This window comes from Crocodylus siamensis, chromosome 5 (genome assembly GCF_052110815.1).
Source record: "Crocodylus siamensis isolate JL-2025a chromosome 5, ASM5211081v1, whole genome shotgun sequence".
Lineage (NCBI taxonomy): Eukaryota > Metazoa > Chordata > Crocodylia > Crocodylidae > Crocodylus > Crocodylus siamensis.
Window position 1 is genome coordinate 61,802 of NC_143399.1, and position 26,349 is coordinate 88,150.

Consider the following 26,349-nt stretch of genomic DNA (forward strand, 5'->3'; position numbering starts at 1 on the left):
CGTGCTTCCGTTGCCCTATCTCCATGACGACCGGCGCAGCAGAGGCAAGAGCAAGCGGGACTAGCCGGGCGCGATGTCGGCGATCGTGGCACACCCGCTGCACGTGTTCGGGCTGCGGCCCGGCGTGGCGAGCAACGTCTGCTTCTTCGACGAGCAGATCATCATCTACCCCGCAGGCAGCGGCTGCGTGCAGTACCACGTGGAGCAGCGCTGGCAGAAGCTCATTCCCGGTACCGGCCCGCCCCTACGCAGGGCCCAGTACGCCCTGGCTGGCAGGGAGGCACGCGGTGCTCACCAGGAGCGCTTCGGGACCCGGGCTGGCCTCGCTGACAGCCCGTATTCGCTGCTGGGTCGCGGCGCAGAGCCGGGCCTGCCGGGGCCGCCCGGGCGGAGCACGCAGTACACGCCGGGAGGCCGCTGCGGACTGTAGGGACTGCGGCCGAGACGCTCGATTAATCCGGTCTCCGAGTCTGCTGCAGCCGCTGATTAGCCCGCCTCCCCCCCCCCCGGTCTGGCGTCGCACGGCAAAATGGCGGGGGGCGGTAGTGCTTGACGCTCTCGGCGGCTCTGAGGGAAGCGCCCCAACCAGCCTGGGGCTCTGCGGCTGGGCTGGCCCGGCCCTGCGATGAGCAAAGGGCAGAGGGCGTTTTGTGCGCCGCCGAGCGGACTGGTTGGGCCTTCGGGTCGGGCGCCCATCTCGCTGTTTCCCCTGGGCGGGCCCCTTCCTCGGCAGGTTCCCATTTGGGGGCCTTGCTCTGCAGGACATTTGTGTTCGAGAAGGATCTTGAACACAGAAGGTCTGGTTGATGGGGCAGTGGAAACACCTTGAAGGCTGGTGGTAGAGGATCTTGGTCACAGGAGACCTATTCTTTTCTTTTTTATAATTCTCTGCCCCCCAACCTGTTTCAGGGTTTTAATTACTTCTGCACTCCTGACCTACTAGGTGTGTCTTGTGACCCCGCTGGCGTAACAGTCTCTCTCTTTATTTTTCTGCTTTTTAGGATCTGAAAAAAGTCAGGGGATGTTAGCATTGGCCATAAGTCCAAACCGGCGCTACCTAGCCATCTCTGAGATAGTACAAGAGAAGCCTACTATCACTATCTATGAATTATCATCTGTCCCATGCAAAAAGCGGAAAGTATTGAATTCATTTGATTTCCCTGTTGAGCAATTTCTCAGCCTGGCATTTTCTCCTGATTCTAAGTATCTAGTTGCTCAGACAGGACCCCCTGAATCCAATCTTGCCTACTGGATGTGGGAGAAGCAGAGACTGATGGCAATTGTCAGAGCTGACACCCAGAACAACCCTGTCTACCAGGTAAGGTGTCAGGGGAGGCCTAGGCAGAGACAAATCACTCTGAGAGCACACCTGTTGCAATCAAGCATGATCTTGTAACAGAAACTCCCTTTCCAAGACATGGAAGGAGAACAGCACTATTATTCCAGAAAAGGATGCATACTAAGATAATTTCTCTGAGGTAATTGAAGTGGGCCAGTATTTTCTGTCCTGAAAGTAATGCTAACATTAAAAAAAAATAAGAAAAGCATTAACATTTATTTGAAAGGCAGAGATATTTGAGTGGGGTTTTTTTATTGGCCCAAGTACATGGTCAAGAGGTTTTTTTTTTTAGACAAGCTTCCTCAGCACTTTGTTTCAAAGCTTGCCTAAAATGCATGAGCATATATATATATATATACACACACGAGAGAGAGACAGAGACTTGCTGCTTTAAAATTGCTGATTTCTCAAATCTGAAAACAATTATGGGCAAAATTGACTGGGGGAAAAAATATAAGCATTAAAAAAGGGATAAGTGGGAAACTGACTTCTTCCACTGCAGATTCATTCATACACCTAGTGTATTATATCACATTTTGGATGCTATACTTCAAGAAAGATGTGAATAAATAGGGAAGAGTCCGGAGGAGAGTACTAAAAATGATTAGAGGTATAGAAAATATGATTTACAAGAAAAGTTTGGAAGAACAGGAATTATTTATTTCTGGGAAGGGAAAACAGAAGAGAGATTTGATAGCAATCTTCACAAAGGGTTGTTGTAGAAAGGATGATGATCAGTTGCTCTCTAGGACCACTGGGGACAAAATTCCAATATAATAAAAGGCTGTCTGTCCGTACAGCTTTTGGCCAACTGTGCATGTGCCGCCAAGAGGGCAAGCAGCGATTGACTGCACGGCCTGTGCTGTGTAGGCCTGTGCGCGCTGCTGCTCCAGACGTCTGGCAGCAGGGAACACACCCCAGCTGTCCCAGCAGCAGGGCTTCCCCCACAGCCTCCCTTCCCGTGGGCGAAGGAGGGGATCATGGTGGTGGTGCCTGCCCCCCGCCCCGCTGCCGAGTTTGGATGCCCCCCAGAACTGCCAGCATGGAAGAGGCGGCAGCAGGGAGGCAGGCTGCCGCAAGCCAGGCGGACCCAGAACGGCGGGGGAAGGAGGGAGGGGTGGGGTAGGACCCCAAGTGGCAGGGGGGAGGGAGGGCAGGGTCAGACCTGTCGGCCAGGAGCAGGGCTAGACTGAAGCAGCAGCGGGGGAAGCGGGGTTGGACATGAAGCAGCGGGCAGGATGGGGGGGTCAAACCTGAAGCAGTGGCGGGGAGTGGGATTGGACCTAAGGGGTGGGGAGGGGGGTGGAGCAGGGTCACACCCAAAGCAGCAGGGGGAGAGGGGTGAAGCGGCGTCAGATCCGAAGCAACGGAGGGAGCAAGGTCTGACCTGATGGAGCAGGGGGTGTGGAAGAGTGGGGTCGGATCCAAAGTGGCAGGGGGGAGGGAGCAGGGTCAGACCCAAAGCAGCAGGAGTGGGGAATGGGATTGGACCCGAAACGGGTGTAGAGTGGGGTTGGACCTGATGCAGTGGGGCGGGTGGTGGGGGAGCGGGGTCAGACCTGAAATGGCGGTGGGGAGTGGGGTCAGACCTGAAATGGCGGTGGGGAGTGTGTGTGGGGGGGGGGGTTGTTGGTCGTGAAGGGGAAGGGGAGGCGTGGGGCTGGACGTGGGCCTCTGTCGCTGTTCTTACGGGCAGTTTGCTAGTGAGAAATAAATGGTTTAAATTGCAACAAGGGAAATTTAAGTTGATTATTAGAAATAATTATGCAGCTGATAAAGCCTTGGAAGAGATTACACAGTGAAGTTGTGGAAATTTCATCACTGGAAAGTTTTTAAGTGCAAGTTAGACATTTGTCTGGGATGGCTTAGATAGGGATGATCCTCCCTTGAGCAGTGTTGGACCCAATGACTTCCTCAGATCCCTTTCATCCCTTACCTATCATTGTATTTACAAAGACACAATAACAATCAGTTGCAAATATGGAACTATACATGGCTTGTCCTAAGCCTCCTTCAGCAAGATTGAGTAAGTGTCAGAGAAAGTGGGAACCCTTGTCTTCAAGAGTTGATTGGGATTCTTTTTTCTGTCACAGACTGAGGTGGCCCTTTGAGGGGGCTGTCTGTATCTCACAAATGCCAGTTTGAATTAACCTCTCAGATGCAAAGAATGTTAGAGTTAAGAAAAACAGGCACGTTGGGGAGTATAAAGGCAACTTGAGCTCACCTAAGGAGTCTGTTGGGAGGGTGGTGGTTGATAGTGGTTCTAAAATATAGTTTTAGAAGACCTCAGAGCAAGCATGAATCCCCTTAAAGAAAAGCTTTAGCAACGACTACAAACCCTGGGCCAAGGGATATGAGCCAGATACAAAGGCTGGCTGAATGATTAAAATTCTGAAATTTGTTAATAAACCAGACTGCTAAAGAGGAGAAGGCAATTGAAAAGATTACTGTAATATGGGGAGTGGGGTCTGTCCATTGTGGTTGGGATGAAGATCATCTCCCTCTTTTACCTGTAGTAAACATAACTGTACAAGTTAAAAGCTATAATGAGAGTAGAATTTTGAGAGACAGAAATTCTGTCTGGCCTCAGCAGAAACTAATAAGTTTACTTTTTGAAGTTTCCAAGAAAAAACTTTATTCCACAGATTTGTTGATTAGCGTATGCCAAATAATACATATGTTTCTTAGCCTTGCTACTCTATTCTTCTCCCTGAGGAAAGATACCTATATCTCGTGCAGCATCCCTCTTCCTTTTAGATAACCTTCCAGTGTGGACTACCTCCCTGCCTTTTTGCTAAACTGTAATATATTAATATATGAAATTATATATAGAAGTTTATAAGGATAACTAATTAAAGCAGCAATATGGAATGTATAAAACTTGCATATGCAATGGCTTAGGTGTTATTACTAGCTAATTGCCTGCCAAGAATGATGGGATGGAGTGCTGCGGGATCCAACTGGGTGGGGGAGGAGCGGGGTCAGATCTGAAGTGGCAGGAGCGGGGGATGGGGTTGGGTTGGACCCAAAACAGAGGGTGTGTGGAGCGGGGTCAGACCTGATGCAGTGGGATGGGTTGGGGGGAGCGGGGTCAGACTCAAAGCGGTGGGGGCAGTGGGGTTGGTCCTGAAGGGGAAGCAGGGGTGCGGGGCTGCCCATAGTGGATGAGCTGGGATGGAGTGCCACCACCTAATGCCCCATGCTGCTGCTGTTCTGTCTCATGCAGGGAGCTGGGCGTGCATCGGCTTCCCCACCCTCTGTCTGATCCTCGGTGCATCTTCAGAATCATGGCAGTGCTCCCCCATGCTTGGAGCACCCTGATTGGCTGTTTCTGTCAGCCAGTCAGAGCACGAATAAAGCATTACGGACAGACGGACAGACAGACTTAGGCTTTTATAATGTTAGAATTGTCCTAAAGTCTCTGACTTTTTTTGTCATTCTTGATTTTCATAAGATTATAATGGTTTTAGGATAGAGAGCATGCATTTTTGATTGTTTGTAAAGTATGCCGTAGAAGCATAGTTACTGAAAAGTAATTCCTCTCCCTCCTGCTTTCCAGGTGAGCTTCAATCCCCAAGATAACACTCAGATTTGTATCACTGGGAATGGCATTTTTAAACTTTTCAGATATATCGAAGGAACCTTGAAACAGACTAACTTTCAAAGGGGAGAGCCACAAAACTACTTGTCTCATGCCTGGCTCTCTGAGGAAAGGGTTATAGTTGGCAGTGATATGGGCAAACTCTTTCTTTTTGAATCTGGAGATCTGCGCTGGGAGACAAATATCGAGTGTAAAAAATCTCCCAGTGAAATTGAAAGGGATGAGCTGCCCAAAGACTCTGAGAGGTATGTTTTTGTGATAATTACTGACAGGGTCCAAAGATCTTTTGCAGCAGGAAGTGATCTATATAGATGTTAACTGGAAAAACATTTAGTGTCAGTACTTGCCTTCATTGCCCTGCTAGTAATTATGTGCTTCTCTGGTTGCTGCTGAACTCTGATTTTCTTTCTTTCTTTTTTTTTTCCTAGTCTCCTTGAGTTTGTTACTGGCGGTTCCCCAGATCTCGCCAATGAATTGGTCCTTGAAGGTGATGCCCCACAGCAGGTTTCGCTGCCTCATATCTCTGCCATTGCAGCTTATTCCAAAGGCTTTGCATGCTCAGCTGGGTCAGGAGTTGTTCTGCTGTTTGAGAAGACTGAGGATAAAGAAGGTTATAGGGAGATCCGAGAAATACGGGTAAGTAAGAAACTGTGATTGTACTAGTAGGGTCTTTTCCAAGTGGTTGGGAGATTACAGTTCTTTAACAGGCCACAGCTGTTCCATCTGTAAGCTCCTTTGTTTCACATGTATTCCACATAAAAACTCAGCAGGTATTCCAGGCACTCTACAAATGTCACCTAATCATAGTTCTGTTGAGAGCCTGGCCAGCATTTACACAGGGGGAAGTGACTAGTCCAAAATGGTATACAGTGTCAGTGATGGTCATTCTCTTTCAAGGTAACTTCTCTATGTTTCCCTTTGTGCAACTGGCACCTAAAGCACTGCTGAAATTCAGACACCTTTTAAGAATTCTGTCTTGGCTCAATGTCTAGTTGGCAGCTGTATCAAGTGGAGTGCCCCAGGGGTCGGTCCTAGGGCCGGTTTTGTTCCATGTCTTCATCAACATCCTGGAAGATGGAATAGAGTGCACCCTCAGCAAGTCTGCAGATGACACCAAGCTGGGAGGAGTGGTAGATACGCTGGAGGGTAGGGCTAGGTTTCAGAGTGACCTAGACAAATTGGAGGATTGGGCCAAAAGAAATCTCATGAGGTTCAACAAGGACAAATGCAAAGTCCTGCACTTAGGACAGAACAGTCCCAGGCACTGGTACAGACTGGGGACTGACTGCCTGGGCAGCAGCTCTGCAGGGAAGGGCCTGGGGGGGGTACAGTGGACGATAAACTGAACATCACCCAGCAGTGTGCCCTTGTTGCCAAGAAGGCTAACGGTAAACTGGGTTGCATTGGTCGGTATGTTGCCAGCAGGGCAAGGGAAGTGATTATTGCCTTCTATTCAGCACTGGTGAGGCCACATCTGGGGTACTGTGCTCAGTTTTGGGCACCCCACTGCAAAAAGGATGTGGACAAATTGGAGAGAGTCCAGTGTAGGGCAACAAAAATGGTGAGGGGGTTGAGTGACATGACTTATGAAGAAAGATTGAGGGAATTGGGCTTATTTAATTTAAAGAGAAGACTGAGGGGGGATTTAATAGGAGCCTTCAACTACCTGAAGGGGGATTTGAAAGAGGATAGAGCTGGATTGTTTTCAGTGGTGGCAGATGATATAACAAGGAGCAGTAGTATCAAGTTACAGCAAGGGAGGTTTAGGTTAGATATTAGGAAGAATTTTCTCTCTGGAAGGGTGGTAAAGCACTGGAACAGGCTGCCCAGAGAGATGGTGGAAGCTCCATCCTTGGAGGTTTTTAAAACCAGGCTAGACGAAGCCTTCTCTGAGATGATGTAGTTGGGGTTGGTCCTGCTTTGAGCAGGGGGTTGGATTAGATGTGACCTCCCAAGGTCCCTTCCAACCCTAACTTTGTGTGATTCTATGGATGGAATAGCATGGATTCCTACAGTTGAGGATAATAGAAACTTCAATTTCTTCCTTTCAATAGCTAGTGAACATCTTTGTTTTGTTGTTGGCTTTTTCCACCAGAGTTCTTAAATTATAATTACATTTGTGTACACTTGCTAGACCCCATCTAGTTAGTCTATACAAGTACAAATCCACCCTGTCATCTGCTTGAATACAAAAGATAGGGAAGAGGGGAAAAGTGGGGAGGGGGGAAAGTGGAGGCAGTGTTGAGAGGCAGGCAAGTAATAATCCCATAGGGATGGGACAAAAAGGCTAATCCAGATAACAGGATAGGAATCCATAGTCCTTGTTTAGACCATGCTTAACACAATCCAGTCTGTGGATGATTTCTTTCATAGATGCTAGGGTTGGCAGGGACCTCAACAGATCATTGAGTCTGACCCCCTGCCTAGGCAGGAAAGAGTGCTGGGGTCAGATGACCCCAGCCAGATACCTATCCAGCCTTCTCTTAAAGATCCTCAAGGTAGGGGAGAGCACCACCTCCCTTGGAAGCCCATTCCAAATTTTGGCCACCTTTACTGTGAAGAAGTTTTTCCTGATATCTAGCCTAAGTCTGCTCTCTGTCAGTTTGTGACCATTGTTCCTTGTTACCCCAGGAGGCACCCTGGTGAACAGAGCATATCCTTGCTGTGTCCCCCTTATAAATTTGTAGGCAGCCACAAGATCATCTCTCAGCCTTCTCTTGTGGAGGATGAAGAGGTCCAGGTCCTTCAGTCTCTCCTCATAGGGCTTGCTCTGTAAGCCCCTAACCATACGAGTGGCCCTCCTCTGGACCCTCTCAAGTCTATCAACATCCTTCTTGAAGTACGGCGTCCAAAACTGGGTTCCACAATTTCACATTCAAGTTGACTTTTAAAGTTCCATTGTTTTGGAACAGCTACTCTAAGGTACACAATGAAATATCCAGGAAGGTAAAGTGTTCTGCTGTAGGCTTTTGTGTGTTTTTAGACTTGAGGTCAGATCCATGTCGTCTTATTCTTTAATGTAGGGATCATCCAGCATATCCAATTTAGTCAGCAGGGGCACTGGGAGCAGGTGATGGCATATATGACATTTGTAGAGGAGCAGGTGAAGAAACCTTGCATGTTATCTGGTTCAGTGATGATATGGTGTGTGCTGATGAGCAGGTGCATCTTACATTTGGGTCTGCTACAATGCCTGGTGCCTTGGTGAGAATAGGAGTTATGTAACTTTTTATTTGAGAGATGCTGGTTGAGTTTGGGGGGCTCTCTGTAAGCTGTATTGAAAGTGTTTGCTTGTAATTAGAGCCAAATAAAGGTCATTTTTTCATATTGCTGTCTTTGCCTACTGTCCAAGCACTGCTGTTAGTAGCTAAGCATATCTCTGCCAAAGCAGTATAATGCAGGAACTGTGTGTATATTATCATGCCTGTTGGATTTGGAAACATCTAATTGGGTTGGTTTGCCCTCTAGATTCCTCAAGATCAGCAGAGCAGTGACCCAAATCAGTCAGACAAGCAGGATATTAAATGCATGTGTTTCAGTCCCTCAGAAGAAATACTGCTTGTTAGCACAAGTAAAAATCAGCTTTACACCTTTACCCTGTCCTCAGCTGAGATAGTGAAGGTGAGTTCCACCTGATTACCATTGCCTATGCACTATAACCAGTGATGGAGGAATAAGCAAGGGCGGGGGGAACCACATCTTATTCCATCCTGCTTGAGTCCCTGAAAAACAGTTACCGTAATTACCTGAATCCAAGCTGACTTCAAATTTAAGACAACCCCCAATAATTAGATTTTTATACATAGGAAATATTCTATTTGTTTTATATTCACCCCCTCTAATACTGTGGTGGGGAAAGTAAGAGCAGGGGTCAGAGACCAGACTTCCATCCTTTGCCTCCATGTGCCTGCCCCCCTGCTCTATATTTCCCCTGTCACTTGCCCCCCGGAGTGCCTGCCCCCCTCACCACTGTCTGCTAGCTAGTCCCTTTCCGTGTTGTTCCTATGCCTGTCTCCCTACCACCTGCTCCCCACTCTGCCTAGACCCCATCTCCCCCCCCCCTTCCCCCTTCCCTACCTTCTGGACGGCTTTGACCCCAGCTCCAGTGCAGACAATGGCAGTGGCCCCAGCCCAGCCTGGCCAGGCAGAAGCACTGGTGAGAGCTCTGAGCCTGCTTGGGGTCAGTCAGGGCAGATGGGCAAGCTGTATGTTCTTCATGTGTGCCCCCACAAGTCACACACTGGGTCTACCCTGTGAGTCCCTTCCCATGCCTCAAGAGCCACCCTGGTAGGCATCAAGCCTCTTCTTAAAGATCCCCAGGGTAGGAGCCAGCACCACTTCCCCAGGAAGTTGGTTCCAGCTCCTAGCCACCCTAACTGTGAAGTAGTTCTTGCAGATGTCTAATCTAAATCTACTCTCTAATAACTTGTGTCCATTGTTCCTTGTCATGCCAGGGGGCGCTAGGGGAAACAGCGTCTCCCCTAAACCCTTCTGGTCCCCCCTAGTGAGTTTATGGACAGTCACCATGTCCCCTCTCAGCCTTCTCTTGTGAAGGCTGAACAGGTTTAGGTCTGGCAGTCTCTCAATGTAGGGTCTGCCCTGCAGTCCCCGGATCATGCGTGTGGCCCTCCTCTGGACCCTTTCAATGTTGTCCACATCCCTCCTGAAATGTGGCGCACAGAACTGAACACAGTACTCCAGCTGTGGCCTGACCAGCATCACATAGAGGGGGAGGATCACCTCCCTGGCTCTACTTAAGATGTACTTGTGGATGCATGACAAGGTGTGGTTAGCCCTGCCAACCGAGACCTCGCATTGTCGGCCTCATCTTGGAGTCAATAATGACTCAAAGATCCCTTTCTGCCTCTGTGCTCTCAAGAAGGGAGTTTCCCATTCTATAAGTGTGCTGCTGGTTTCTACTGCCTAAGTGCAGCACCCTGCACTTGTCAGTATTGTGTGGATGCTTGTCAATCTGTGGATGCATGACAAGGTGTGGTTGGCCTTCCTGACTGCATCCCCACACTGCCGGCCCCTGTTCATCTTGGAGTCAGTTATGACTCCAAGATCCTTTTCCGCCTCTGTACTGACAAGAAGGGAGTTCCCCAGCCTCTAGGTATAGTGCTGGTTGTTCCTCCCCAGGTGCATCACTTTGCACTTGTTGTTGTTGTATCCCATCCTATTCTCATCTGCCCACCCCTATAACCTGTCTAGGTCCGATTGTAGCCTATTCCTCCCTTCTAGCGTGCCCGTATCCCCCCACATCTTAGTGTCATCAGCAAATTTGAACAGGGTGCTTTTTACCCCCTCATCCAAGTCACTTATGAAGATGTCCCGGGGGAGGCACACACGGGCCACGGGTTAGCAAGGATTTAGTTAGCGAGCTTCTGGAGGGGTTGGACGTATTCAAGTCAGCCGCCCCGGATAATCTCCATCCTAGAGTTCTAAAGGAACTGGCCAGGGTCATTGCAAGTCCCCTGGCACAACTTTAGGAGCACTCGTGGTGCTCTGGTGAGATACCGGAGGACTGGAAGAGGGCCAGCGTGGTCCCCATCTTCAAAAAAGGCAGGAAGGAGGACCCGGGAAACTATAGGCCGGTTAGTCTCACCTCGATCCCAGGCAAGCTGTTCGAGAAAATTATGCTGGCACACATCCAGGAGGGGCCAGCAGGAGACTGCATACTTAGGGGCAACCAACATGGGTTCATCAGTGGCAGGTCCTGTCAGACCAACCTGGTGGCCTTTTACGATCAGATCACCAGATCATTAGACGCAGGGGTAGCAGTGGATATAATCTTCCTGGACTTCCGGAAGGCTTTTGACACTGTCTCTCACCCCGTTCTCATTAAGAAACTGGGGGGCTGTGGTGTAGACACCCACACAGCCAAATGGGTCGCCAACTGGCTGGAGGGCCGCACCCCGAGGGTGGTAGTGGATGGGTCCTTCTCAACCTGGAAGGACGTGGGCAGTGGGGTTCCGCAGGGCTCGGTCCTCGGGCCCGCAATGTTTAACATCTTCATCAGCGATTTGGATGAGGGGGTAAAAAGCACCCTGTTAAAATTTGCTGATGACACTAAGATGTGGGGGGACGTGGGTACATTGGAAGGATGCAACAGGCTACAATCAGACCTAGACGGATTACAAGGGTGGGCGGACGAGAATAGGATGGGCTTCAGCACAGACAAGTGCAAGGTGATGCACCTCGGGAGGAACAACTGACACCATACCTACAGGTTGGGGAACTCCCCTCTCGTCAGCATGGAGGCGGAAAGGGATCTGGGGGTCATCACTGACTCCAAGATGAACATGGGCCGGCAGTGTGGGGAGGCAGTCAGGAAGCCCAACCGCACCTTGTCATGCATCCACAGATGCATCTCGAGCAGGTCCAAGGAGGTGATCCTCCTCCTCTATGCGGCACTGGTCAGGCCGCAGCTGGAGTATTGCGTCCAGTTCTGGATGCCACACTTAAAGAGGGATGTTGACAGTATGGAGAGGGTCCAGAGGAGGGCCACTCGTATGATCAGGGGACAGCAGGGCAGGCCCTATGAGGACAGGCTACGGGACCTGAACCTGTTCAGCCTCCAAAAGAGAAGGCTGATGGGGGATCTTGTGGTCTGTTATAAACTAGTCAGGGGGGATCAGCAGGCATTGGGGAAGTCACTGTTTCCCCGAGCACTGCCAGGAGTGACCAGGAATAACGGTCACAAGCTGGCAGAGGGTACATTTAGGTTAGACTTCAGGAGGCGCTACTTCACAGGGCGGCTAGGGTCTGGAACCAGCTTCCAAGAGAAGTGGTGCTGGCTCCTACCCTGGGGGTGTTTAAGAGGAGGTTAGATGAACATCTTGCTGGGGTCATTTGACCCCAGTATTCTTTCCTGCCATGGCAGGGGGTCGGACTAGATGATCTGCTCAGGTCCCTTCCGACCCTACAAACTGTGAAACGATGTTGAACAGTGCTGGCCCGAGGACCGAGCCCTGCGGAACCCCACTGCCCACACCCCTCCAAGTTGAAAATGACCCGTCCACCACCACTCTCTGGGTGCAGCCCTCCAGCTGGTTGGCAACCCATCCGACTGTGTGGGTGTCAATGCCACAGTCCCCCAGTTTCTTAATAAGAATGGGGTAAAAGACAGCGTCGAAGGCCTTCCTAAAGTCCAGAAAGCCTATGTCCACTGCTACTCCTGCGTCTAAGGATTTGGTGACCTGGTCATAGAAGGCCACCAGGTTTGTCTGACAGGACCTGCATCTAATGACCACCTGTTGGTTGCCCCTAAGCATAATCTCCCCCGCTGGCCCCTCGTGGACATGCGCCAGGATAATTCACTCAAAAAGCTTGCCCAGTATCGAGGTAAAACTAACTGGCCTATAGTTTCCCACATCCTCCTTCTTCCCTTTTTTGAAAATGGGAACCACAATGGCCCTCTTCAAGTCCTCTGGCACCACACCAGAGCACCACGAGTGCTCGTAAAGCCGTGCCAGGGGTCCTGCAATGACCTCAGCCAATTCCTTTAGTACTCTAGGGTGCAGATAGTCTAGATCGGCTGACTTGAATACGTCCAGTCCCTCCAGAAGCTCCCTAACTAGTTCCTCACTAACCCTTGCCCTAGGTGTGCCTCTCCTGGGGCCTACTTGGGACAGAATAATCACATGCACAGATGCAGACTGGCTGGGCTTCAATTTCATAGATTTCATAGACATTAGGGCTGGAAGGGACCTCGGGAGATCATCGAGTCCAGCCCCCTGCCCAAAGGGCAGGAAGTCAGCTGGGGTCATAGGATCCCAGCAAGATAAGCATCCAATTTACTCTTGAAGGTGGTCAATGTAGGTGCTTGAACCACCTCTGCTGGCAGACTGTTCCAGACCTTGGGGGCTCGGACAGTAAAGAAATTCTTCCTTATGTCCAGCCTGAAACCGTCTTGCAGGAGTTTGTGACCGTTCAACCTAGTCATCGCTTGGGGCGCTCTGGTGAACAGACGTTCCCCCAGATCCTGGTGGTCACCCCTGATAAACTTATAGGTGGCCATCAGATCACCCCTGAGCCTGCGCTTTTCCAGGATAAAGAGTCCCATGTCTCTCAGCCTGTCATCGTAAGATCTGTTTTCCTGACCTGTGATCATGCGCGTGGCTCTCCTCTGGACTCTCTCAAGCTTCTCCACATCCTTTTTGAATTGTGGAGCCCAAAACTGGACGCAGTACTCCAGGTGCGGCCTCACCAAGGCCGAGTACAAGGGGAGAATGACGTCCCGGGATTTGCTCGAGAAGCATCTATGGATGCACGCCAACATTTTGGTCGCTTTACTAGCCACAGCATTGCATTGCAGGCTCATGTTCATCTTGTGGTCAATGATGACCCCCAAGTCTCTTTCTTCTGTAGTGCTAACCAACGTAGCACTGCCGAGCCTATAAGGGTGCTGCAGGTTTTTCCTCCCAAGATGGAGAACCTTGCATTTATCGGTGTTAAACACCATGAGGTTCTCGTCTTCCCATTTGCTGAGCTTGTCCAGGTCAGCCTGGATCACCCGCCTATCTTCTGGCGTGGATGCTTTGCCCCAAAGTTTGGTGTCATCGGCGAACTTGGCCAGTCCACTCCTAACTCCAATGTCCACATCATTAATGAAGATGTTGAACAGGATGGGTCCTAGGACAGAGCCTTGAGGTACCCCACTGGTCACAGGGCACCACGATGAGTGACTGCCATCAATCACAACCCTCTGGGTCCAACCACGGAGCCAGTTTCCCAGCCAGCGGATCGTGGTGGAGCCAAGGCCACAACTGGCCAGTTTGGCCAAGAGGTGATCATGGGATACCAGATCAAAAGCTTTTTTGAAGTCAAGATATATGACATCACTCTTCTCCCTTGTCCAGGTGATAGGTCACCTGGTCATAGAAGGAAATGAGATTGGTCAAACAAGCCCTACCCGCAACAAACCCGTGCTTGCTATCCCTTAGAATGTTAGCCTGGGCCAGTCCCTCAAGGATGGCCTCCTTAATAAACTTTTCTAAGATCTTCCTCAGGATAGAAGTCAGGCTAATGGGCCTGTAGTTAGCCGGATCCACTCTCCTCCCTTTCTTGAAGATCGGCACCACATTGGCCTTCTTCCAGTCTTCGGGCACTACACCAGAGCGCCAGGAGTTTTCAAAGATCCGTGCCAGGGGCTGGGCTATGACGCTCGCCAGCTCCTTGAGTACCCTGGGGTGCAGGTTGTCAGGGCCAGCTGACTTGAAGGTATCCAGCTTCTCAAGGTGTTCCTTCACGAGGTCAGCATTGATGGAGGGTAGGGGATCCCCCTCACCCAGATTTCCCTGTCCCATAGCAGGCATGGGCATCCCGTGTGACTGATGAAAGACTGACGCAAAGTACCTATTTAATAGGTTGGCTTTTTCCTGGGCGTCAGTTGTCAGTTGCCCCATCTGGTTTAGCAGGGGTCCAACATTGCCCTTGCTTTTTCTCCGGCTCCCCACATATCTGAAAAAGGACTTTTTGTTGTCCTTGATGCCTGAAGCTAGTTGGAGTTCAGTTGCAGCCTTGGCTTTCCTGGTTTGCTCCCTGCAGGACCGGACCAGCGCGGAGTAATCCTCCTTGGAGGTGAATCCCATCCTCCATCCTTTGTAGGCTTTCCTTTTTAGCCGCAGTAGGTCCGCTAGGTCTCTATCAATCACTAGGTCGCCGATTAGGTCGTCCCCCGTAGCCAGTACCAGGTCAAGCAGCGCTTTGCCTCTCGTTGGCCCATAGACTTCTTGAGTCAGGTAGAGGTCATCCACGCACGAGAGAAAGCTTTGCGCCCGCTCAGATTTAGCTGAGTGATCTTCCCACGAGATGTCCGGGTAATTGAAGTCACCCATGACAACCAAGGTCCTGGAGCAAGCAGCCTCAGTCAGTTCCCGGGCGAACTCCTGGTCAAGCTCGGGACTTTGAGTGGGAGGTCTGTAGTAGACGCTGTGCTCTTGTTGTAAAAAAGCCAACAGCCTAGAAGTTGTATTAACAAGAGAGGTGATTCTTCTGCACTGGTGAGGCCTCACATTGAGTGCTGTGTCCAGTTTTTGGCCCTGCATTTCAAAATAGATGTCAACAGTTTGGAAAGAGTCTTCAAACGAAAAAGGCAATTATAGAGAGGCTGGAAATGGGCTTTTCTCTGTGGCCATAGGAGACAGAGCTAAGAGCAATGGCTTCAAGCTTTAGCAGGGGAAATTTAGGCTGGAAATCAAGAGGACTCTGAGGGTGGTCAAGCAATTGAAAAGGCTACCTAGAGAAACTGTGGGGCTCCTAGGCACAGGGGAGCATTTGGTCACATGTTCAGTTAATGGCGTGATTAGAGCAAGTTACAAAGTTATTACGCTTTTTTTGAGTTATAACTTTGTAGCTTACTTCATGTTTTACCGTGCCATTAACTGGTTGAATGCGTAGCTGGGTCACAACTTAAGGCATAATTAATTAGCTGGTTAAACGGGCCTTAAGTGTATTGTGTAGAGTAGGAGCTGGCTTTCAGTTCATCTGTCCCTGCTATGGAGGACCCTTTTTTTCCCCTTGCGTTTTAACCACCCACCTTTATCCCAGGCTGTCCACTTCCTCCTAAAGGGGGCCAGACCACATTAAGTCACAAAGATCAGTGAAAAGGCCCCTCCCACCTTTTGTGTTCACTCTTTGTAGGAACCCAAGCAAAGTGGAATGAGATCTAGCTTAGATACCTAATAGTTGGGGTGAAATCTGGCCCATAGTATTCAGTATTACTTCCTGTGGTAGTTGTTTGTAAAATTCATTGGTGAGGCTCTGGACCCTGTGAATATCTTTAATAAGGAGTGTTCTTTGTATATCATAGAATCACAGAAAAGTTCCTGCCAGGGTTGATCAAATGCTCCCCATGACAGAGAAGGACAAAACCCCCCACAGTCCATACCAGTCTGACCATGGGGTAACATTCCTTCCTGATCCCAAAGCTGGCAATTAGTCTGACCCTGAGTAGAAGGGCAAAACCCTGTAGTCAGGAACCTCCTGGCTTTAATCCCAGCAGGAGCATTAGCCCAGCCCAGTCATAATCCCTGGTCTGTGCTGCAGTCAACACCCAATGGTTCCGAAGAAAGCAAAAAACAACAACAACAAAAACTGACATCAGTAGCAAGTGGAGGGGAAGAAAATTCCTTCTTGGCCCCACATGGTAACAAAAAGTCCAGAAGCCTGGGAAATACCGAACACCCTCCTTTCTGCTGTGAACCTGGGGACAATAAACAACTCCATGAATCACACAACTCAACTTTCTTGTCCCTTCCCTAAACTTATCCCAATGACAAAAAACACGGTTAGTACAGAATTAAGGTTTCCTAGTGGTATTTTCTTCCTTTACAGCAAAACTCCAGACTTTGGAAAGCCAGGAAATAAACCTTAATTCCCAGTGGCTACTTTGACAGTGGTATCTGTAAGCCGTCTGACTCCATTCACTACATGACATGTAGCTGTGCTGAATGGTGGAAAGGTGGTACTTAAGTTGTACTAAAATTACATTTTTAAGAGTTAATGACCCTTGAGGTCCCTCCCCACTCTGATTCTACTGAAAAGATTTTGGCAACATGATTCATAGATGTAGGGTTGGAGGGGACCTGAGCAGATCATCAAGTCTGACCCCCTGCCCTGGGCAGGAATGAATACTGGGGTCATATGACCCTCACTAGGTTATGCTCATATGACCCCAGCTAGGTAGTTATCAAGCCTCCTTTTAAAGACCCCTAAGGTAGGAGCCAGCACCACTTCCCTTGGAAGCTGGTTCCAGATCCTGGCTGCCCTGACGGTGAAGTAGTGCCTCCTGATGTCTAGCCTGAACCTACTCTCGGTCAATTTGTGGCCGTTATTCCTTGTTACTCCAGGAGGCACATGGGAGAACAGGGTCTCGCCCATTCCCCTCTAGTCCCCCCCAGTAAGTTTTAGATGGCCACTAGATCCCTTCTCAGCCTTCTCTTGTGAAGGCTGAACAGGTTCAGGTCCCGTAGCCTCCCCTTGTAGAGCCTGCCTTGATGCCCCCTGATCATGCGAGTGGCCCTCCTCTGGACCCTCTCGATGCTGTCCACATCCCTCCTGAAGTGCGGCGCCCAGAACTGGACACAGTACTCCAACTGCAGCCTGACCAGTGTCGCATAGGGGGGGAGGTTCACCTCCTTGGATCTGCTCGTGATGCATCTGTGGATGCATGATAAGATGTGGTACTTGTACTATGGCAGCACTCAGCTGTTCCTGTTAGAAGTGGAACACTATTCTTTGGGCTACAAACATGCAGAAGTCTCTACTTTGGTGACATTACAAGCTAATTAATGTAGGGAATAAATCTAATATAAATTCTCAGGTAAAATTAAACCCATATTTCAAGTGAAGTCATAGCAGGCATCTCATATGTATGGAGCTGCTACATTTGTTCATATTTCTCACATGGCAAGTTCCTGCTTCAATTGCTTCCCAGGTTTTTACTTCCCATTTCGGCATGTTTACGTAAGACACTCAATGCGCAGTTGACTAATTCTATTGAGCATTAGCACGGCAGGGAAAAATGTGTGCTAATGCACAGTAGAATTAGTCTACTGCACATTAGCATCACAAAAAAGCATGTTCCAGCATTACTGCAGTGTAGCACCGATTATGGCGCATTATTAGTATCTGTCATTACAGTGCATTAATGAACGTGTAGATGCACCCAGTGTTGTCTTTTCAGGAAAATTTCCTCTAGGTATATTACTGGCATTTGTCCAGGTCAAATTTTTGTTATTTCTAGGTGATCTATACCAGGCCCTTTGGACAATGCTCTGTTCTCACCGGTGTGCGCAGCTCTTTGCAAGTTAATAATTTCTGTGAACCCCATTAATTAATCTTTTCTTTCTCTTTCACATCCTTAATGAAGATGGGGTATGAAATTGATCCCAAGGTATTGCTCCTTATTGTGCATTTCTGGTGCTTAGTTTGTCTTAGCACCAGCTGAGACCCTTTCTTTAAATTCCATGTAGTGATTTATAGCATTGTTCTTTGTTTACAGTCCTTGAGTCTTAATCTTGTGCATATTTAAGCCAGTATGATTTGTTTTCCCAAGTATTTGTTTCATTTCCCTAGGGGGAGCACTTTGTGTACCTAAGTTTTCCATTGCATTCTGCTGCTGTCACTGGACTGGCCACCTGTATCCGCAAACCCCTTGTTGCTACCTGTTCCCTGGACAGATCTGTTCGCATCTGGAACTACGAAGCCAAGTAAAGACCCATTTTTTATTTCATTACCTTCTGTCTCTGCGTATATCCTATATCTAACAGACAGCAGATGTCCTACCATATGGATGCCTGTGTTTTTGTTGATGAGGGAAGTCTTAAAGACTGGAGGTTGGGATGAGTATAAATATCCAATATGTTCAAAACAAGCATAAAAAAATCACAGACTTTGCTCCCATGCCTCTGTGCACTGTAAATGTGTCACAGGTTTTCCAAAAGTTGATTTTAGAAATGTTTTATATTGTTAAGAAATGTTATTACACTTTTAACATATTTCCCCTATATCTTTGTACTATGAGTACAACTAACTATCGAATATCCAAAAGAGAAAAAATAATGTCAGAAACTCAAGAAAGGATTTAAAATGACTTTCCATAACATATCTTCTATAAGCAAATCCACTACAGCACTGGACACATTGATTTTCAGCTCTCTAGTGAGATAATGCAACCATTTTTGGTCTGACTTGCCAAGATACGATTTCTAAACCTCTAAAAATTGTCAGGATTTGTGATGGCTGTATGTGCTGTAGGGCTTGCTACCGCTGCTCTGAGCTCGTCTGCCTACAGGTGGCAACAGGGTGGACCTCGGCTTTGGATCACCTGGTCTGCCAGGAAGTTGGTTTTATGTTTTCGTGCCTGCCACAACTTTGATGAAATTTATTCCCAGGAGGCACTGCCTGTGGTGATCCTGCCTGGTCTCGATCCCTGTTTCTTCTGTGGGGCTCCAAACCTTCTCTTTACCCCAGACTAGCCTCACCAAATGGTACTCACAAAATTCTTCTGCAGCCAGGTCGCAGTGCTGCCTGTTGTGGTATTATTTGGCCCGCTACCCCAGGGTGACCTTTGGTCTTAACTAGGTATACCCTTCCAGGGCTGGTCTTGGCCCATGCACAAATATCAAAAGAAAAGGCAAAAAAACCCCCAAAGAAAACCCCGGCTGCTCTCAGCCTCCTTGTTGGGCTCAGTCCATGTCCCCTTTTCCCTGGGATCAGGTTCTCAAAATCCCAATCGCAACGATCAAGAAAATCCCGTAGTCCAGTTATTGTCATGCGCCGGCCTGCTCTGCACCCCTATGAACATTCAGTCTCCTTGGGGTCTCCCCCATGTGCAGGAAGGCTCTACCTGTAACTATAGTTTCCCTCAGGCCCTCCTCTGTATCGTCTGTTGAAAAATCTGCTCCAAAGATTATCACAGGCCTGCCTTGCACCCCTGTGAACATTCGCAGTCTCCTTGTGGACTCCCTCTCTTTGGATCCACTCCAGAGATGATCACCAGCAGCGTGTGTGCAGGCCTCTGCCTGCCTCTTGCTCAGGATCCTCTGGCAAGTTCAGAAGATAAAAGCAGCAAAAGTGAAACTATGGTGGGTGGAACCGCCATGCAAAAATACAAAAAGGAAAAAAAAATGGCTGAGCCCAAAGGAGCCGGGATTGACAACCCCATTGGTGTGGGTATGCTTTATAACAGTGTACCAGGACCGATTGGGCAGCCAGACCTCTGTACCCAAGATAAAAAGCCTGGCAGAAGACAAGCGGGGGGGACCAGAAGTGGTGCCCCCAGCTGGCTCAGAGGGGCCAGAGAACACAAGCAGTCCCAGTGAGGGGACCTAATGGTTACCTCAGAAAGGGGTCTCCATGAAGGCACAGGGCCAGAGAGGGCCCGAGGATTGATTTTAAGAGCTGACGTGGACCGAGGGAGCCGGCAGCAGACTGGAGCCTGGCAGGACTCGGCAGAAGTGGGATACAAGTGAGACAGATGGATGGCAAGTACCAAGCCCAGGGGAGAGGCGACACGTCGGGGGACGGATTGGTACTGAAGCCGGACAACGTGCAATTGGAAAGGAGGAAGGCTGGGGGAAATGCTCGGAATAGTAACATCTTCCACACCCAGCGGCCATCATATTCCAGGAACCCGAGCACCAAGGACGGCACAGGACATCAGCCTCAACAATGGAGGTGACGACATCAAGTTTGGTATTAGGCAGGGTGTAGGGGAGGTTGGAGCCCCACAAAGGTGGAACAGCAGGCACGACCGAGGGGACAAGGGATCAAAACATCATCCTTCCAATCTGAAGGCAATCATCATCAAAGACGTGGGAGGCGAGGCCCCCCTAGTGAACCAACCTGAAGTCATTCCAATAACCAAGCTGTTTATCCCTAAGAATAACGGCGAGGCTAAAGAGGAATCCCCATATGAGACACATCGGAGAGAGACATGGAAGACTACACCACCAATGAGTCAAATTCACCATAACGTGTAGAGTGGGTAAGATACTAGTAGGGTGGAAGTGCTTGACTTCCTGGGGAACTCCCTTCTCATCAGTGCAGAGGCAAAAAAGGATCTTGGAATCATCATTGATACCAAGATGAACATGGGCCGGCAGTGTGGGGATGCAGTCAGGAAGGCCAACCGCACCTTGAAATGCATCCACAGATGCATCTTGAGCAGGTCCAAGGAGGTGATCCTCCTTGTCTATGTGGCACTGGTCAGGCCGCAGCTGGAATACCACGTCCATTTCTGGGCACCACATTTCAGGAGGGATGTGGACAACATGGAGAGGGTCCAGAGGCGGGCCACTCGCATGATTGGGGGCAGCAGGGCAGGCCCTACGAGGAGAGGCTATGGGACCTGAACCTGTTCAGTTTCCACAAGAGAAGGCTGAGGGGGGTCTAGTGGCCTGTTACAAATGAGTCAGAGGGGACCAGCAGGCATTGGGGGAGTCCCTGTTTCCCCGAGCACTGCCAGGAGTGACTAGAAATAACGGTCATAAGCTGGCAGTGGGTAGATTCAGACTAGACATCAGGAGGCGCTGCTTCCCTGTCAGGGCAGCTAGGAGCTGGAACCAACTTCCAAGCAAAGTGGTGCTGGCTCCTACCCTGGGGGTCTTTAAGACGAGGCTAGACATTGCTGGGGTTTTATGACCCCACTACTTTTTCCTGGCAAGGCAGGGGGTCAGACTTGATGATCTGCTCAGGTCCCTTCCGACCCCACAAACTATGAAACTATGACTTTAGGAAGGCTAACTTCAGTGTGCTCAGGCGTTTAATCAGTGATGCACTGCAGGATAGGAGTATTGGTGAGATGGGAGTTCAGAAAGGGTGGTTATTCCTAAAGGAAGTGATCCTTTCGGCACAGAGAGAGATGATCCCAGTGCGAGGGAAAGGAGTCAAAAAACTTCCTTGGCTAAACAGAGAAATCCAGGTGAGCCTAGGGGCAAAAAAAGAGGCATATAGGCAGGGGAAGCTACCGAGGAAGAGTATACCTATTTGGCCTGCACTTGCATATTGGCCTGCAGGGAGGCAGTTAGAAAGGCCAAAGCAACTATGGAGCTGAGGTTGGCAACACAAATGAAAGACAACAAAATGTATTTTTGTAGGTATGTAGGGAGTAGAAGGAAGGTGCAGGGCAACATAGGACCCCTACTGAACAAACAGGAGCAAGTAGTGACAGACAGGGGGGACAAGGCTAAGCTCTTCAGTGAGTTTATTGCCTCAGTGTTCCTGAACAAGGGTCAAAATAAGTGTCCTAGCAGGTTCTTAGATGGGTATCAGAGGGACACTGGCCTACCACCTGTTGATGCTGACTTGGTGCAGAGTCACCTGGATGGACTGGATGTGTTTAAGTCAGCAGGCCAAGATGAGCTGCATCCAAGGGTACTGAAGGAATTGGCCAGTGTCGTAGCAGAACCACTGGCATGGCTGTTTGAGTGCTTGTGGCACTCAGGTCAGGTCCCGGAGAACTGGAAAAGGGCTAATGTGGTCCCTATCTTCAAGAAGGGGAGGAAGGTAGATCTGAGTAATTATAGGCCAGTCAGTCTCACCTCCATTCTTGGAAAAGATTATTAAGGATCATATTTGTATGAGTCCAGCGGGACAAATAATGCAGCAGGGCAACCAGCATAGATTTTGTAGCAGGTAGATCATGCCTGACTAATCTTGTTTCGTTTTATGACCAGGTCACACAACGCTTAGATGCAGGAGTAGAGGTGGACGTCATTTTCTTGGATTTTAGGAAGGCCTTCGATATGGTATTTCATCCCATTCTCATAAATAAATTAAGAGACTGTGACTTAGATGTTTACACTGTCCAGTGGGTGGCAAATTGGCTTGGGGGTTGCACCCAGAAAATGGTAGTAGACGGGTTGGTATTGACCTGGAAGGATGTGGGTAATGCAGGACTTGGTCCTTGGACCTGTACTCTTCAATGTCTTCATCAGTGATTTGGATGTGGGTGTGAAACGTACTCTGTCCAAGTTTGCAGATGATACTAAATTGTGGGGTGAAGTGAACACTCCAGAGGGTAGGGAACAATTGCAGGCAGACCTGAACAGGTTGGAAAAGTGGACAGAACACAGTAGGATGCAGTTCAACAAGGACAAATGCAAAGTACTGCACCTAAGGCATAAAAATATCCAGCACACATACAGGCTGGGAAATGACCCTCTCAGCACAGAAGCGGAAAGGTATCACAGAGTCATAATGGACTCTAAGATGAACATGAGTCTTCAGTGTGACAATCATCAGCAAAGCTAACCACCCTTTATCATGCATCAGTAGACGCATGACAAATAGAACCAAGGAGGTGATACTTCCCCTCTATGTGGCATTGGTCAGGCCGCACTTGGAGTACTGCATCCAGTTTGGGCACTGTACTTTAAGAAAGATGCAGATAACCTCAAGAGGGTCCAGAGGAGGGCCACTCAGATGGTTAAGGGTTTGCAGGCCAAGCCCTATGAGGAGAGACTAACAGACCTGGACCTCTTCAGCCACTGCAAGAGAAGTCTGAGAGGTGATCTTGTGGACGCCTACAAATTTATTAGCGGGGTATAGCAAGGAATCAAAGATGCTCTGTTCACCAGGGCATCTCTTGGGGTAACAAGGAACAATTGTCACAAACTCACAGAGAGCAGACTTAAGCTAGATATCAGGAAAAACTTCACGGTAAAGGTGACCAGAATTCGGAATGGGCTTCCAGGGGAGATGGTGGTTTCCCCTACCTTGGGGGTCTTTAAGAGAAGGCTAGATAGGCATCTGGCTGGGGTGTTCTGACCCCAGCACTCTTTCCTGCTCAGGTAGGGGGTCAGACTTGATGATCTGTTGAGGTCCCTGCTGGCCCTAGCATCTATGAATCTATTAGTAGAAATAATATAGCTATATAAGAGCAGGTAGCTCTTCACTCTACCTGCATAACACAGGCTTTAGGCCATAATTTTTAGCAAATGTCCCTTGTATGTTTACTTGCTAAGTGGTGTCACTTCCTTCACTTTGGTATGGTTATGAGAAAACAATATATTAAGATTCATTTTGCTTTCCTTTCATAGATGGGGAGAGAGGAGATTTTTTGTGGGATCCCCTTGTTAAATATTGGCAGAAAGTCAATAGGTGTCTGAGCAGCAGTTGGGGTAAATCCTGCTATAAATTAGTTGCAGGTGTTCAGAACTGACAAGCTCCATGAATATGAATGAATGAAGAACTCATTAATCACATTACACTGAATGACCTCCCTCTCCATAGTAGTGCTATACCTATCCTCTGAACAGTTACTACTGCAGACAGCATGAATTAATAGAGGGGTAGCCAATTTGCAGCATGAGTGCCACAGCTGGCATAGGCAGCCTCTGTGGCATGTGGCAGATCAGGGAGGGGACAGGTAGCACAGCAGCAGCAAAAAGGGCAGATAGCAAAGCAGCAGATAGGGCAGGATGAAGAAAACAGAGCAGGAGGTTGGGCTGGAGACAGAACAGGAAATAGAAAGCACAGCTGCAGATTAAATAGAAGAATGGGATAAGAGTGGCACTCTGGGAGGGGGATCAGAGTGGCTGCTCTTCAGCACATCTGCCAAAATGGTTACTCTCCCAACCCTGAACTTAATACATGAGTATTTCACCCTGCCTGTGAAAGACCAAACTCCCCACTGCAAGCTACTGACATTTACCTTCACAACTGAAAACACATACAGAGCCAATGGGAACCCAATGCAGACTATGAAAAACATTTGAAGGTAAGAGCACTGGGTCTGATTCCCTAAGCAGACAGGCAGCTGTGTGCTACACTAAGTCTTGAGTAGTTTTCAAAGGTTCATAGATTTCATAGTCATTAGGGCTGGAAGGGACCTCAGAAGATCATCAAGTCCAGCCCCCTGACTCAAGGGCAGGAAGTCAGTTGGGGTCATAGGATCCCAATAAGATAAGCATGTGTTATTCCTCCCCTTCCCCACACTGCCACGGCAAGGAGCAGGGGAGTGGGCCCAGTCCCCAAGCAGCAAGAGGGAAGCGGGCCAGGCTGGGTTGGGGGGGACCATGTCACTGACCCACCCACTCCCTCCGTCATTCTTGATGGGCAATTGGCTAGTGTTCTTTATATCAGTGCCAATATGATATTGGTATCGGTGCACGTCTAATACAAAGCTGCATTGCAGTTATCCAGTGTAGGGATACAAAAATGTCTTTGGAAAAGTCCATGTTGGTCCAGCCAGCTAAACGTAGATAGGAAAAGTGCTCATCCTGAGCTTTTCTCTAAGCATGTCACCATATAATTATATTCCCCAATGGGACAGACAGATGCCTACTATCTATATAGTCATTAATTAAGGATTGCTCACTGCATTTTTAAGCTCTGAAATACTCTGCATTTCAGGTGATTTTGTTGTTTCACAGGCCAGGAAAACATAGACTGTTGTTAACTTGCCTCCCTAGGAGGCATTGTGTTGGCTGCAGCCAAGGTTGGGGATTTTGAAGGCTGGGGAATGCTATCATGTTTCTTGAGACTGAGACAGAGAGATTCCTGGATAGAGAGTCTTGCCCCTCGACATAAGTTCAGACTGATTTGCCATATTGGGGGTCAGGAAGGAATTTTACCTTGTGGTCAGATTAGTATGGATTGTGGGGGAGGGAGGGTTGCCTTCCTCTGGAGCAGGGGGCATGGTCCTCTTTCTGGGATGTCTTGAGCGTATGTTAACCACCTTGGCTGCCATGATCCCCCTGCTTTACCTATGGCAGTTTTAGGTGTTGTGTTGTGTTGTGTCTGGGTTGACTGTAGTTTTGCTAAGAGGTTGGACAGTGGATTTGTATTGGGTGGGTTTGGAATAGGGGTGATCCTGCCTCAGGCATTGGTTGGACTAGATGACCTATGGAAGGTGCCTTTCAGCCCTACTTCATTCTGTGTAACCAAAAGTGTCTGGTGACATGCCAACACAACCTCCTTCATTGTATAACAGTGCACAAGTGAGTCTGTGCTACTGCAAACCTGTCCTACTTTTCCCCATGGGTTTGAGGCCTCAAATGTCTGACCTTGCCTTAAAGGATCATCTCTGTGATAGTGACAAAGCAAGGTAATAAAAGGGGATACTAGTGGTATAAATGGCCCTTGTCAGTGCAAGGCTTGGCATCTTCCTAACTCTTCATGGATCAGTAGATTGGGCTGTGATATTGACTGGATTGGCTCTTCTTTTGCAGCACTTTGGAGCTGTATAAGGAGTACCAGGAGGAGGCATATGCAGTCTCTCTTCACCCCACTGGCCTTTATATTGTGGTTGGGTTTTCTGATAAACTGCGCCTTATGAACCTGCTAATTGATGACATCCGTACTTTTAAGGAATTCACTGTGAGAGGTTGCAGAGAGGTGAGGAGCAATGCAGAAGTTGAGTTCAAGGGAGTTTGGGAGATGGGGTAAGCAGAATGGCAATGTGGAAATTGGGATGGGGAGCAAAGAGGAGAATGCAGTGAATGCTGAGAGATCTGGGAAAAAAGGCATAAGTGAAAAGGGGCACAACAAGAACTGTAGGCCTGGTGTCTGAAGAAGAGGCGAGCTGGAGGGGACACTTCTGAGAGTGGAAGTTACAGGAGAAACAGGGCAGCTAACAGAGCACTGGGGGAGAAGGGCATCATGAAAGATGGCAGCCAGACTTGGAGGTTTCTTTCTGTGTGACATTCAAACACTGGGTGACTGTTGTAACATCAGTAGGAGACTGGGAGAATGGGTTCCTCTCTTCAGGGTTTCACTGCACCTTCAGTAGTGACTGGGTATGCTTTCTCTCTGCAGTGTGTCTTCAGTAATGGGGGACATCTTTTTGCTGCAGTTAATGGAAATGTGATTCACATCTACTCCACCACAAGCTTTGAAAACATTAATAACCTGAAAGGACACAATGGGAAGGTCAGTGTGATACCTACAACATAACAGG

The 26,349-nt window shown here is 48.8% G+C and overlaps 1 protein-coding gene across 3 annotated transcripts in view; it reads left to right on the plus strand.

Annotated features, from left to right (window-relative positions):
* The first annotated feature begins 64 nt into the window (after positions 1–64).
* Positions 65–26,349, plus strand: part of CFAP57 (cilia and flagella associated protein 57) — a 110,947-nt gene continuing 84,662 nt past the window's right edge. For 2 of the 3 annotated variants that reach the window (XM_090049149.1, XM_090049151.1), the window contains exons 1-8: positions 65–230; positions 1,002–1,318; positions 4,899–5,185; positions 5,369–5,576; positions 8,409–8,561; positions 18,021–18,154; positions 25,622–25,787; positions 26,208–26,321. In XM_090049149.1, the coding sequence (XP_089905275.1) occupies positions 74–230; positions 1,002–1,318; positions 4,899–5,185; positions 5,369–5,576; positions 8,409–8,561; positions 18,021–18,154; positions 25,622–25,787; positions 26,208–26,321 (1,536 nt within the window). In that variant the 5' untranslated portion in view covers positions 65–73. The remainder of the gene's footprint in view (positions 231–1,001; positions 1,319–4,898; positions 5,186–5,368; positions 5,577–8,408; positions 8,562–18,020; positions 18,155–25,621; positions 25,788–26,207; positions 26,322–26,349) is intronic. The other variant, XM_090049150.1, reaches the window with a different exon arrangement.